We start from the raw sequence: 13,719 nt of genomic DNA on the forward strand, positions 1-13,719 counted from the left end.
AATCAGGAGGGTGTCTTGTTGTACGCTCGGATCTTACACCTGCAAGGCTCAGGCTCATCAAATACAGGCTGATATTAAATGGGAGCCTTCCAATGTAAGAAGCCAAAGTTGCTCCTCAAGCATGGTGAGTGTCTCAAGTGTTGCAACCAGATGTGTGTATAAACCATGCAGAAGAAGTGCCACTTACTGAGTATAGGCCAGTGCCAGGCAGAGGTTGCTTCCTGCTTTCTCCTCCTGTAACTTTTTTCCCAATTTTTGCTCTTGCTCTTCATTTTTTTCACTAGCCAGCCCAATTTAAGGTTGGTTTAACTCTGCAGGAAACACCCCTTCTGATTTCAGGCCGTCTTATAAGTGAGTGAACTCCTAGATGGGGTAAGGTTGTTATATTGTGCGTTCCCCAGACAGCAATACTGAATAATAAGCCAACAGTCCAAGTGTGACAATTTAGGGAGTGACACCAGCTCCCTGCAGTGACTGAGCACCAGAAGTTTCTGTAATCTCTTCTTTCCTCCCTAGTGACCTGGTCTAAGGACTTGCAGCAAGATTGCAGCCAAGAGCACCTCAAGGCCTAGTTATTTTGAGAGACAGATGAGCCTTTCTTACAAGGGTTGAGTACAAGATGTGAGCAGAGCTTTGACTTAGCTATCTTTATTTGTTTCATTGGAAATTACTCCTCTTTCCTCTTTGTGTATCTCGAGACCTTCATAGGTAGCACTTGGGGAAAAGGCCCCGTTTCTTTCCATTATTTACTAGCATAAATGAGAGGCACATTAAATAAAGCAAACATAAACCCTGGAATAAACAAAATCAGCATTTATTCCTCAGTCATCTGTTTACAAGATTGCTTTATGTTTTCACAAAAGAACACATACCAGAGATGATACACAAGCTAATCTAAAAAACCAGATATGCAAGCCAAAGTGATACGGTACATGAAAATCCACGTGCTTCATAATTTAGTTCTCCCATGCCTTGTCATCTAACTTTAAGAGAAGTTGCTGTGGGGTACGCAAACATCAGTTCTGCCACACCAAAATGTGATGATCAACTCTACTGACGTAGCTAAACAACATATTTACAAAGCATTATCTCTGCTAATCTTCCTCTAAGATTTGAAACAGGTAGTAGTTGTTCAGCTACCAAGCCTTCATGGAAGGTGAAACAGTCTAACGTCCCTAAACGGATTCATGCAGTGTTTAGTTTTATTCACAAGAGATACAAGGACAAGTATCTGTCAGTGACAATGAAAGTAATACGTGAGGATGCAGCATCCTCCTGGAAGGAGTTTGGAGCATCGGTGTTCATTCGTCACTGCTGTGGGGTTGACGCTAAGCAAAACTGCAATCGTTATCACATATTAAGAGTCCACAAGCTAAGAACTGCCCTGCTCACTGGTGCGACCAGGGGATGGGGATGGGACATTTTCAGGTCCCCATCAGCAGAGAAGAGCTGACAAACAACTGCTTCTCTCACAACTCCTGCTGGTGGGGGCCATTTAGCTGACAGAGGCTGTCAGTGATTTGTAATGTCAGCATTAAATTGAAGATCCTCTGACTCTTACTGCAGCAATTTAACCACTGCAGAAAAACTATTTTGACATCTTCCTTAACTGTTAAAAAATTAAGGTTCTTTTTATTTTTACTGGTTAAGACTGGTGCAAAGCAATGTTTTTTTGGTGGGGGCTGGGGAGGTAGGCGTTAAACTGGGCTCTTGTGCTACTCACATCACTAAAGGTGGAGCGAGCGCTTCCCTTATTTAATTCTGTGGAGCTGCACTGTTATGCCTGGTTGGAATCAAGTTACAGCAGAATTTAGCTTAGGCTTTAACTTTATTCAGCTTCTGACATTAGAAGGAATATGAAAAAGAAATTAAGAAGTAGCTTCTGTTGTAATCTCCAGCGTGGATTATCACAGATTGCCAGCTGCTCATGCTGTGAGGGTACTTCGGGGAGCAACTGGCTGCAGGTGCTCAGAAACATGGCTATGATAGTATGGACATCTTCCTGCAGTAGAGGTTTTTTTCATAGCCTCCAGGCTGTTCAACATGTAAAAAGAGTTGGAAAGCCACTAGTGTCTCACCTTGAGCCAAATAAATTTGATTCTAATCCTGATGCTAATGTTAGACTACTCTAGAATATCTTGGGTAAAACTCTATTTTCTCTAACTGAATCTCTCCTCTGCATCTGTAGAAATGGGAGTAACAGCATCCTAATTCTTTTAAGCACCAGGTGATAGCTTTCTTGCAGTGCCTGACAAGTAAAGTTGTGCTTTTCTGAGTATAGTTACATCCGAGACCCTGGGAAAATCTGTCAGTTACAGAGTGCCTTCAACTTCCAGTGACTTCCCGCAGGCTGTCCCTGCAGAACAGTCCCTATGTAACATTTCTGCTAAAGCTGCCTTTCCGAACGGAAAGCCCTCTGATGTTTTGCAGTACAGCAGGGAGTCTGTACGGACACCTGGGGGTCAAATCATCACCTAGTATAAATCACTATGTTCCCATGATATGGCCTTTAATTTTTACATGTTAGGAAGAATACAATGGGGTACACAGGCCAAATACTGCATCTTGACACCGAATCCCTTCCACTATAACTGATGTTTCCACATCACTCTTTTAGTACCTGCAGCCATCTCTGCCTGTCTGTGTGTATCCAGCTAAATGAAGTAATGGCAGCTAGTACGCTGCCTCTTTCACACCCAAACCTGCGCTCAAGTACAGTAATTCACAGTTTCCAAATGCAATCGCTTAAACCAATACGCAACAAAAATGATAATAAGCAAACTCACATAGATGCAGCTGACCTATTAGAACCTGGTCAACTTATTATGATTACCTAGTGGAAAATAAATAATGACATGTCAAAACAATAATTTAATATAGCAGTCTCTAGCTATTAGTAATTACAGAATGTATTTAAAAAAACAGAACCAAAAACAAACTTGCGCGCACACACACACAAAACAGCATGCTGCTCAAAGTGCAATGAAACAGAATTAGAAAGCCACTAAAAAGAAGCTATGTCAAGTTATTATTTAACTAAAATTACAACAGCCAGAAAAGATACAAACAAACATCTCTGGAGACACTTTTCTCAGGCACACCGCTAGAGACAGCAGCAATAATTACACAGCAGTATGATCTTTTTCCCCTTAATAATGATAATGATCTTGGTAATGCGCCTCCCTTCTGATTTGGTGCTGCAGATCTAGAGTCTATGGGGCAATAACAAGAAATATGCTTGGGAATTTTTCCTCCTCCACTGGACACCTGCAGGCCCATGCTTGTGCTTAACGCTGGGCATTAAAGGGCACCTTCAGTCACTGTAGGGACTCGCTCAGTCCAACCTCCTCCAACTGTCCCCACTTCAACCTCATCCCCCACCACAGGAGCTGTTCGAAGGATGAAACAGCAGGGCAGCTTACAGATAAGATTAAGGAGTGTGTGACCATCATTATCCATGTTAGGAAGAATGAAAGTTAAGTCCCTTAAGTATATTAGCACATTGCCCAGTTGCACAAGCAAGGGGCTAGCGAAGTACCCCGTCCTCAACTCATGCCTTGTAGAAAGACCTAACTTCTCAAGGTGGTTGAAATATGTCCATCTCTTCCACCCTCCTTAGTAATTCACATGTTCTATTTCTGACAGAGCACTGTGAGGAAGAACTCTGTAGATGCGCATAACAGAGGCCATGTTCTCCTACGGCTCCTGGAAGTTTTGTGGCTGACTCAGCACAACACACTCTAACACAGGGCTGATCTTTATGGCACTAAGCTCTTCATTACTACTCATATGTATATATCCACAAATGATAAATCCTCTTAATTCAACTGAACAACAAAGCAGATAAAACTGTACTCACACTGTTATTTTAGTATAGTTAATAATATTCAAAATGACATGCAACTTATTCATACCCATGTAAAATCTACCACAGGGAAAACAAAACCCCCAGCCCAATCCTACAATACTGGCACTAAAGTGCATAATGAGATCTTGCCATTCCTAAGTGGTCTGCTGCATTTCAGTCTGATCATCGAGTTGTCTACTGAACAAAAAGCTACCATATCTGGAAGGCAATCAGAACAGGAGTGGGAACTTCAGCCCTAACAGAAAGGTAGCTTTTCTATTTATTTTACACAGGCAAACATAAATGGTGACTAAAAATAAGAAGCCCAGTTTCTATCTAAAAGTCATATGCTTGATTTATTGCTTTGAGACTGCTTAGTCTTTTCCCAAAGAAATTTCCATTTCTGCTAATCAAAGTTTACTTCAGTTAAGACTACAGATAAGGATTTGAAGGTGGCAGTGATCTACATGGTATCATAGTTACATGGTGAGTCATTGTGATAGTAGTAATGGGTCTCATGTATTTGCAACAACTAGTACAACACATTAATGTTTCTTAGATGTCATAGCTGTAAGAAGCCCTGTTCATTTACAGGAGCAGTCTAAAGAGATCTACTACAATGGCTTTAAAACATTGGATCAAACTGGCTGTAGAGAATGTCACGGCCATGATGTCCCATTAATGCGCCCCTTTTACTTCAATATGAATGCTATCCAGAAAGGACAAAGGTACGAAAAACAATTCATTAGGTGGCAATGAATAATACCGTTTTGTTTTTATCTTGATCCCCTTTAAAAAAAGACATAATTTAAATATAAATACATATGAAATGTATAGATAAATACATAGAGATAGCTATGTTAATACGTAGTTTGATTAGAACTGGATTAATCAAAGAAAATCTAAAGGCAGCACAATAGGTCAGCATCCCTGAATAAAATACTTACGATACTTTGCATTTATGTAGTTCTGAAACCAAGCAGTCAGAAAGCCATATACAGCAGGTCTCATTATTTTAAGTTCACAGACTAGGCAACTAACACTCAGATTCATTTAATGATGAGCCATACTCAAACAATCTCAGGTAAGTAATTCAGATGTTCTGACTCCCGGTTTTTCATCTAGTTAAGAATCAGAAAGGCTTGGGAGCAAGATAAGAAAAGAAAACTTTAGAAAAACAGAGGATTTTCATTTGAGCCTGTACCCAGATGTTATAATGACCAGAGGACTGACTCTCCTCTGCCAAGGGTCTTAATCGGTCCTGTTAGCATGAAACATATTAGCTGGTGTAAAATCACCCTCTGTTAAAATAACTCTGAAATATACTTGCATATTGGAGAACAGTCTGCATGAGTACAAGTGAACAGTGCCTTGTTTTCTTTCCTGTTTAATTAATCCAAGTGTATTTAAAGCAAACAGTAATTCATCAGGCTAAATATCCTAAAATGTATCATATCCCGGCTGCAGCAAATTCACCTATGTGCAAGGAAAGCCTCATTTCTCACTTCCACTGGTGTTACATTAACATGACTTTAACTTTGATGGCACTAATCCTTAGCTCATTTTAGTGTGACAGGAAAAACAAACTTCACATCTTCTACATATGGCAGCTTTAAACTGGCCGCATTTTTTTTTTTTAATTATTTGACTCCAGTGTCAAATCAACCTTTGCTACAGATACAACACAGTGACAGACTGCCTTCTGGGCTGAGATTAGAAACAGTCAATTTAACCTGATAATTTGAACCTTAAGGAGCCTTTGCTCAGTAAATGAGGATGCAAGACAAGATAGAGAAATGTTTGTTATGAATCCAATCTAATGTTGCACTCCCAGACATGGAGAACACGGTGTCCAGAAGAAACACCTTCCCCCAACCTGGAGAAATACTTTCCTTCTTTCAACAGCTGAACAGAGAAGCAGCAGCTCAGCAATGCTGGGACCTGTCCTGCAGCTAAAGTGCTGTTGGTCCATTTAGTAGAAGTCTTGGTCATGGCAGGGGGGTAAAGCACCAAGACTGGTGATATTTTCAAATCTCTTAGCAGCAGTAACCACACAGCAGCTTTTCTGCAAAATAAACAAAACAAGAAACCAGTTAATTCAGCAGTATGCTTTTGTATTTGGTTAAGCGTTCTAGGACAACCACATGGTGGTTTCTTTGTGCATAAGGAAAAGAAAGCAATGCTGAAGCTTCTTGCTTACAAAGGGTTCTTGCAGCCACCTTACTCGTGAGATGTTTTATACAATATTAAAAAGACAAGGCCTCTTTGTTAAGTGGAGAAATGGTCCTGGAGTTCTCTCTTGAAATGCAGCCACTCTGCTTTTTTGCCTCTCTTGTCATACAGATCACAGCATGAAAAGGCATGCTGCAAACCTCTCCATTTATTTGTGTTACCATTGCAAGCATTTATAATGCCAGGTCTAAATCAACTGGCACTTAAGTGTATTATTTTGGGTTAAATGTGGTAACCATACTACTTGCCTGATAAAAATAGCTAAAGGGATTCTTTAAAAACAAAGCACTGCTATGACTTTAGATCCACTCATTAAGTAAACTCAAATAAACTCCAAAAAGAAAAACACATGCAGAGGAAATAACACTGCAAAAGCCAAAACCAGGTTTTCCTGCAGGTTAGATCATGGCTAGGTTACTATGTTACAAAGCTATAAAAAGTTTATTTAAAAATAATTTTGACTGCTGTTGGACAGTCAATTTATCTCAAAGTTGATTTTGGTTGTAATAGAAAATTGTGTAATACAGTGCTTCCTGCATTAGAGAAGGAGAATTTTCACCATTTGGTTGCTGTGCAGGTAGTGGCTTGAAATGGGAAATACAGATAAAAACACTAGTTCTGTAACAGGTCAGGAACACCTTTTTAGAAAACTATGTAGATGCACACAGATGAGTGAACCAAAGCTTCAGCAACCTGTCCCAGCACCAGTGGAGTGGGGATGAATGCTGAGGAACACAATGAAGTATTCATCACCACCAGATTCCTACTACAGAAGCTGATGCCCAGACATTACTGTATCAGGAAGTTATGTGGCTTTAGAGAGCAAGTAGGATATAATAATGGTACCTTACCCGCACTGACCTCCAGTGTACCATGGAAAGGCAGCTTCAGGTCCCCAAGACAGCTCATTTAGAGACCACTGACTTCTGTGTTACTACACTACATTGTATAAAATCTGTTCTAATCTTACCTAGTCAAAACAGAACAAAAATTTCAGCCTCTCACAATACAATTTTTTTCACATGTTTCTGGACAAACCCTGTTGCAAATAAAACCCAATACATCACTTGCCCTACCAAGCAGATGATGGATGATGGCAGCATTAAAAACTTGCTTGTGCTGAAAAGTGGACTACTTTTATTTTGGCATCCATTATTTTGTTACTCATGACACACAACTAAAGGAAGTGGTTTTACGTGTGTGTGTTCTCAGCCTCATTCACATCTTGACCCTCCACTGAGTTTTGCCCAGAGATGTCCCCAGAACCTCTGAGTGGTTCCCATGGTCCTTCAACAGAGGCACCAACTTCTGTGGTAGCTGGCAAAAGGGGCTATGGGAATTGGTGTACTGGTTTATGGAGATACTGTACAGCCTGAGGTAGCCCTATTTCAAAGTGGCTGAGTGAGTATGCTTTGGTCAAAGACCAGAAACAGAACATGAGAGCAGATGAGTCCCCCTGGTCCCCAGGGGAGGCAACCAAGCCAGCCCAAGAACCGCTAATGAAGTGTTTGTTAATGAAAGGGCAAAGACAGGGAGCCAGGAAAAAGGACAGAGGGAGACATTCTGTCAAAATTGTTTGAATTGCTGCAGGCTCAAAGGGCAGAGAAGTGCCCTGTCAGCACTGGGTCCTCAAAAGCGTGGAGCAGCTTCTTTTAGGGGACACCTTGCTTTCATTTCGCTACAGTTAGTGGAGCTTCCCTGAGGGTCTGGCCTGTGCCTCTGCTAAAAAGTAATTACTTTTCATATTTCTACCCTTTTTAAACCATACTCCTAACCACAGCATGAAAACCTGAAAGCTTTCAACACAGAAAAATTATTGGGTGAAATCCTGCCCCGTGAGAGTCAGTGGGAGCATAACCATTCCCTCTAAAATGGCCCGGGTTTGCAGCACATATGGCTTCATATATATGTATTTTTTTGCACATTGCTGTGACTTGGGATAAGTGATAGGGCCAGTTTACATTTTGAATGCTTTCCAGACAACAGTTCGGACTCTGCATTTTGGACTATGCAAGGTTTTCGGCTGCCCACTGATCCCTTCCACAGGGGCTACAGTATTTATGTCTGAAGAAACACTTGGGACCTGAAACAAACCTTCTGTTTGGCAGCTCTTTCAGAGGTTATTGAGCTGGGGGTGCTTGGGACACACAGTCACCTTTAGCCTTCTTCTAGGGGAAAAGAAAAACAAAGACAGAAATATACCATTATTGGAGCATTAATTGAAGATCAATCACATCTTACCTCTAGTTAAGGTAATGGCAGAACACTGCAACATAAGCACGTTTAGTGAAGCTATTTTGCAAAGCACAAGAAGTATGAACATAAAATACCGGGGAAGTAACTATAAAGGACAATATAAGTTGTAAGGTTTCTCTTAGGGTAGAGTTTCCCCAGAAGAAAATTGGTGATAGGAAGCAGCACAGCAGGCAAGCACCCTGCGTTCTTGCAGCATTTGGAAAAGACAGCCTGTTCCCCAGGTTGCAGTAATCAGAGCTTCACTGGAGCCCAACTAAAGGAGCCAAATTTTATCTTATGAAACCCTCTAAAGAGATACTTAACTGTGACAAGCTCTCTTATTTTTACTGTGTACGCACACTTATAAATCTTCTAATAATCTCATGGTCATTCCTGTTCTGGGAGATTATAATGAAAACTAAATTTCCGTGAAAATTATAATAACTGATTTTACTGTTATTATTTCCCATTTTATCCTACTACTTGTTATCCTTACTCTGTGTAACAGGAACATTTCACAACGACAGAGCTGTCAGTACACTACTCAGTCAATCCTGCCCAGAACCCACACCACCTCATCAGCAGAGCTACTACTGCTTTATTATCATCATAATCTTTTTTCTAATTTTAATAAGTTTATTTTGTCAATTAATAACATGGTCTCTTAATTCTTAGTGATGGATGCAGTTCCAAAGGCAGCTTGACACATACATCCTAGGCAATACACCAGTCATTTTATTTAACATAGATGTGCTTTGCCTGCAGAGAAGGAATTTTAAAAATTCTGAAACCTGCTTAAAATTACACCCCAATGAACCACTGAACCACAGAGTGGACTCCCTTAGAATCAACCAATGGGAAGCTCATCAACAGTGTGAATCTCCCAAACTCGCTGACTACTTAACTGAGGAATAATCAACATTATTTAAAATCTTGTTGATCCTCCAGCTCAGCCCAACTGAATTGTTTGTGTAAACAAACAACTGCTTCTTTTTTGTTGGCCACTATGCTGGCTATCTTTGAAGGGCAAGAATGTGCTTAAGTACAAAGATATGCACTGGGTGAGGTTCCAAACCCGGTTGGGAAAGGTATCCCTTGGGAAGAGGTAGGACGAAATCTAACAACACTTGTGGGGAACTTCAGGAGAGCCTGAAAGGGTTTTCAAAGCAGGAAGCAAAATCATCCCAGGCTGGAAAACCCTTTTCATATGGTAATTCAGTGCTCATTTTGTAAATACTCTCCTTTTGCTAAGAAATGGATCCACTCAGCAACACACAGCAATTGCATGATCTTATATTTCTTCCCAGATGTGCAAGAACTGATGAGCAAGTGCGAGCATGCAAATTGTAACAGCTAAAAAAAGCAAGGGCACATGTGGCTCACAGTAGCAAGAAATGCAGCAGCAAGGAAGACTCAAAAACAGTTAAGAAAAAATGCCAAAGCAAATAGTGATGTGGCAACACAAGAAAGCAATAGCAGATCTACAATGCACATGGATATTTAAGATTATGGACCTGAAGTCTGCAGTGGAGCTTGTGGTCTGATAACCATGGGTGTTTTAAGGCAGCAGTTGCACTTATTCTCCAGCTAAAGGAAAATCAGAATGCTATTAAGTGTTTTTCCCAAAATCTTACAATTCAACAATTATGTCCTACAGGTCATGTGTTCTGCCATCATGCGATGCTGTCATTTCAGGACACTATGTCAGATGACAGCTAATCCATGTAAGTTTTGCTTCATAGCAAAAATGCATTCAGGTAACTTCAGAGCATTTATGGCCACAATGAACAACATGAAGTGGCATTACAATATTCTACGTGGACATAAAAAACTTAGCTAAGTCATGACAGTTCTGCAACAGAACAGCAAAAGTGACACAACTGTGATGTGATGGCATGAAAAACACATTTCAAAGACACAGGGATTATATACCATTTTTCCTTGATGAGAAGCTTTGAGATGAAATCTTTGGCCTGATCAGAAACACCTCGAAATTCCTCATCTTCAAAATCCCAGCTACAGGACAGGATATTGTTGAGGGTCTCATTGTCATCATCGCCCAAAAAAGGAGACAATCCGCTGAGGCTAAAGTAAAAAGAAATATGTTCAATCCTCCTGTCTTTCCCTTTCCTGTACATGATCTGCTATGATTGTTTTGTCACTTCTGGCCTGTCTTGCTTGCAACATGTTATTGTCTAAGGAAGTCTCCAGACCATTCCCATTCTCTCTTCTATTTACATAGTCACCTTTCTTCCCTAACAAACCAAGCATTACTGTCTTTCACGGTAGTTTGTATTTTTCTAGACCTCTGATCATTCTTGCACATAGCTACTGGGAACTACTAAAACAGTCTACAGTATTCTGGAATTGTGATGCTCAAACACTCGTGAGAGATGCGCAATGAAACAAAGAAGAAAAGTTCATAGTGATTGGAAAAGAGGAGAGATTACTGAATATGGAATTTGGAAAGAAGTCTACATTTTCTATTTTGGGTACAGATTTTGTCAATCTTCCAGTATAACAACAAATTTGAATGACTGACACAGTTCAGCCTAGAAACAGCTTACAATGCAGATACTGAATCCTACTTACAGCATATAAGCAATGACTCCTATGCTCCACATATCTGTAGGAAAGGAGACAAACTCATAATTCACAACTTCAGGAGCAAGAAATTCTGGAGTCCCAAAGTTAACTCGAAGTTTTTCCCTGGGTTTATACCTTGGAAATGGAAACATTAACAGAGGACATCAATTACAGCTCTAATTAATGTCCAGCACTCAAAGGGATTTCAGAAGCACACAGGAAATTCAGTAGAAAAACAAGGACAGGCAGAGGTACAAAGTAAAAATAAATATACCCATATACAGAGTGAAAAATGTTTGCAAGCTTTGTATTGTACTTGAGGGCAAAACACAACCACTATACAAAGGAAGATATTCAGATTTCAAGGACTACTCAGAGCAGCTGTTATCATCCTTTTGGGACTTCTCCATATCATAGGCATGGAATTTTTAACCAGTAAATCCTTCACTGAGGTTATTAAACTAGAAAGCGATATAGCATGGGATATACTGTAACAGCCCTTCATGGTCTCTTCTGCTTTTTTTGGAAGAATCTCATAACATCAGAGACAAGAGACCAGACAAGATGTACCACTGGTTTTGCCTATTTTAGCTGCTCCAAAATACTTATGTGCTTGGTTAGTCAGAATCAGCCCTCTTTCAACCTTGTACCTGAAAAAAGGCTTCAGAAGAAATCTTTTTCACTCAGCTCCAAACATTCCTTATTAAAAGATATCCCGGGTTAAAAGAGACACATAAAATTTGTCCTAAGAACAGTAGGACACCATTATGTATCAAATATATCACTGTAGAGATGTAATACTTTTTTATTGTTTCCTAATTTATTTACACTTAGCAAGAACATATGCACGTACCTTCTTGCCAATCCAAAATCAATAATTTTTATTTGATTTGCTGCTCGGTTCACACACAGGATATTCTCAGGCTGCCAAGAGAAAACAAAAACACTTTAATAAGAAACAAGTATGAAAAACTGGGCTTTTGGCAAACTGTAGGGAGAAAAACACTAAAAACACAGCAAACATAAGCACCTTTTGCTTTTCTCCTTGGTCTCCTTTCTCTGCATGGGTACCCCTTCCTGCTATCACACAGCAGTTGGGGTTGTGTGTTCTATGCCTTGCAACTGATTTTTCTTCTCCTTGGCTTTTCGATTTAACATAAGGCAGCAGTTCAGATAAAGAACTCATCAGAGGGAGTGGACAGAGAATGCACACTTCCAAAGAGGGGTTTCAGGATGCTGGCACTGTGATTTTACAGACCTTTATAAGCTGACTTTTTTTACAAAAAAAAATCCACGAATTTGTCCCGCTCTGAAGTTTATCTTACAGCTTTACATTTCTGAGTTCATGAATGTTCTGGCAATAGCTGTATCATTAAACACTGATATAAGCTAGTCACATCAACTTTATGCTTTTCTCAGATATTTTAGCAAAAGGTAGGATCCTCAGGTTAAATCCCTCTGGATTTTCACAGGGCCAAATACTGTTCTTCACTTCCCTGGCAGGAATCCATTAGCTCCCTAGAATTACTCCAAATTCATACAGAAGGGACTGAGAACAGAATTTGGCCAATTGTCTTTGAAATGTAAATACCTAAAATAGAGTCTCATATTCACTGCCAGCAGTTTTATAGCCACTCTCATCTTGTTGCTCATTGAGTCCTCTTTGAAACAAAACAGCCCTCAACACTTAAAACATTAGTTAACCTTTGTCACCATTACTAATTCATTTTACACGTAGGACTTTTTTATACCATAGGATTTTTAAACACCGTATGTCCATATGTCCATAGTTTCTGAGGTCCTGGACGATTACGGTCAGGATGATTTTCTTTCAATTTCAAGCTTTCTTTCCCAAACTCATCTGCTACTGACAGCAGTCTATGAACACGCAAAATGTGTGCTGGCAAGCACATGAAAAGAGGTCTCTGGGAAGCATTTCTCGGATTGTATATGTATCTTTTTGTCAGCAGTTTGACCTCATGTTAAAACTGTGCCATATCCAAGAACATAATTAATGTGTCCCAAAGAACTGTGCAAACTTCTGCTTGACAGGTTTCTAGGTAACTGGATGTTCATAAAGAAAGTGAAAAGTGAGTCTGGTCATTGATTAGCAACCGAAACAGGTCCCAACAAGCATCTCCTCATTTTCTTAACCACTGCAGTAATATATACGCTAACAACATCAAAGATGTACTATATTAACTCAGTTATTACAAGCCAAAACCGGCAGCCATAATAAAAATCTCACCAAACAGAAGACCGTCCTGTGCACTTCTTGTTTCTTTTTGCTTTGTTGCAAAGCTCAGGGATTTCTAGGAAGCTTTATAGCCAGTCATAAAACTAAAGACATCATCCAATTTTATTTCTGTACTAAACAGAGGTAAGAATCAAGTCTATTATTTGATAAAAACTTGGGTTAAGGGAGAAAGAGCCAGCTCAAATGTACAGTCCAATGAAAAATACTTTTACAACAAATGTTTTCTAAGGGGTGACAGTTAACCATCAGCAGTCAATCAGAGTAAGAATGTGCAATTGGTGGATTTGTTTTTAAAAACAAGTGAGGGAACTTTTTGTGTATATAGTTCAATAGTTCAGATAACTAAGCAAGTATATGGCAGAGAATCTGCCACCCTTCTCTGGGCTTTCAGATGCACTAGCAGCTATTGCCTAACCCAATACAGACGTACTGTATTTGTTACATCAGCCACTAACTATTTTTATTTCGTTCAGTTTAGCAAGTACATTTTAATGTATCTTCCCTTAAGCTGGCTATTTATTCATACCTTTCCATGACCAAGACATGAGTTTAGTCCTCAGAA

The 13,719-nt window shown here is 39.8% G+C and overlaps 1 protein-coding gene across 1 annotated transcript in view; it reads right to left on the bottom strand.

The window, feature by feature from the left end:
* Window positions 1–798: 798 nt before the first annotated feature.
* The window catches only part of MYLK4 (myosin light chain kinase family member 4), a 34,893-nt gene continuing 21,972 nt past the window's right edge, over window positions 799–13,719 (bottom strand). Inside the window, exons 9-14 of the mRNA XM_082499077.1 lie at window positions 11,754–11,824; window positions 10,907–11,035; window positions 10,247–10,399; window positions 9,829–9,901; window positions 8,174–8,247; window positions 799–5,912 (exon numbers count right to left, since the gene is read on the bottom strand). Of these exons, the coding sequence (XP_082355203.1) occupies window positions 8,200–8,247; window positions 9,829–9,901; window positions 10,247–10,399; window positions 10,907–11,035; window positions 11,754–11,824 (474 nt within the window). The 3' untranslated portion in view covers window positions 799–5,912; window positions 8,174–8,199. The remainder of the gene's footprint in view (window positions 5,913–8,173; window positions 8,248–9,828; window positions 9,902–10,246; window positions 10,400–10,906; window positions 11,036–11,753; window positions 11,825–13,719) is intronic.

Source organism: Vanellus vanellus (genome assembly GCF_965231255.1).
Source record: "Vanellus vanellus genome assembly, chromosome: 2".
NCBI classification, from domain to species: domain Eukaryota; kingdom Metazoa; phylum Chordata; class Aves; order Charadriiformes; family Charadriidae; genus Vanellus; species Vanellus vanellus.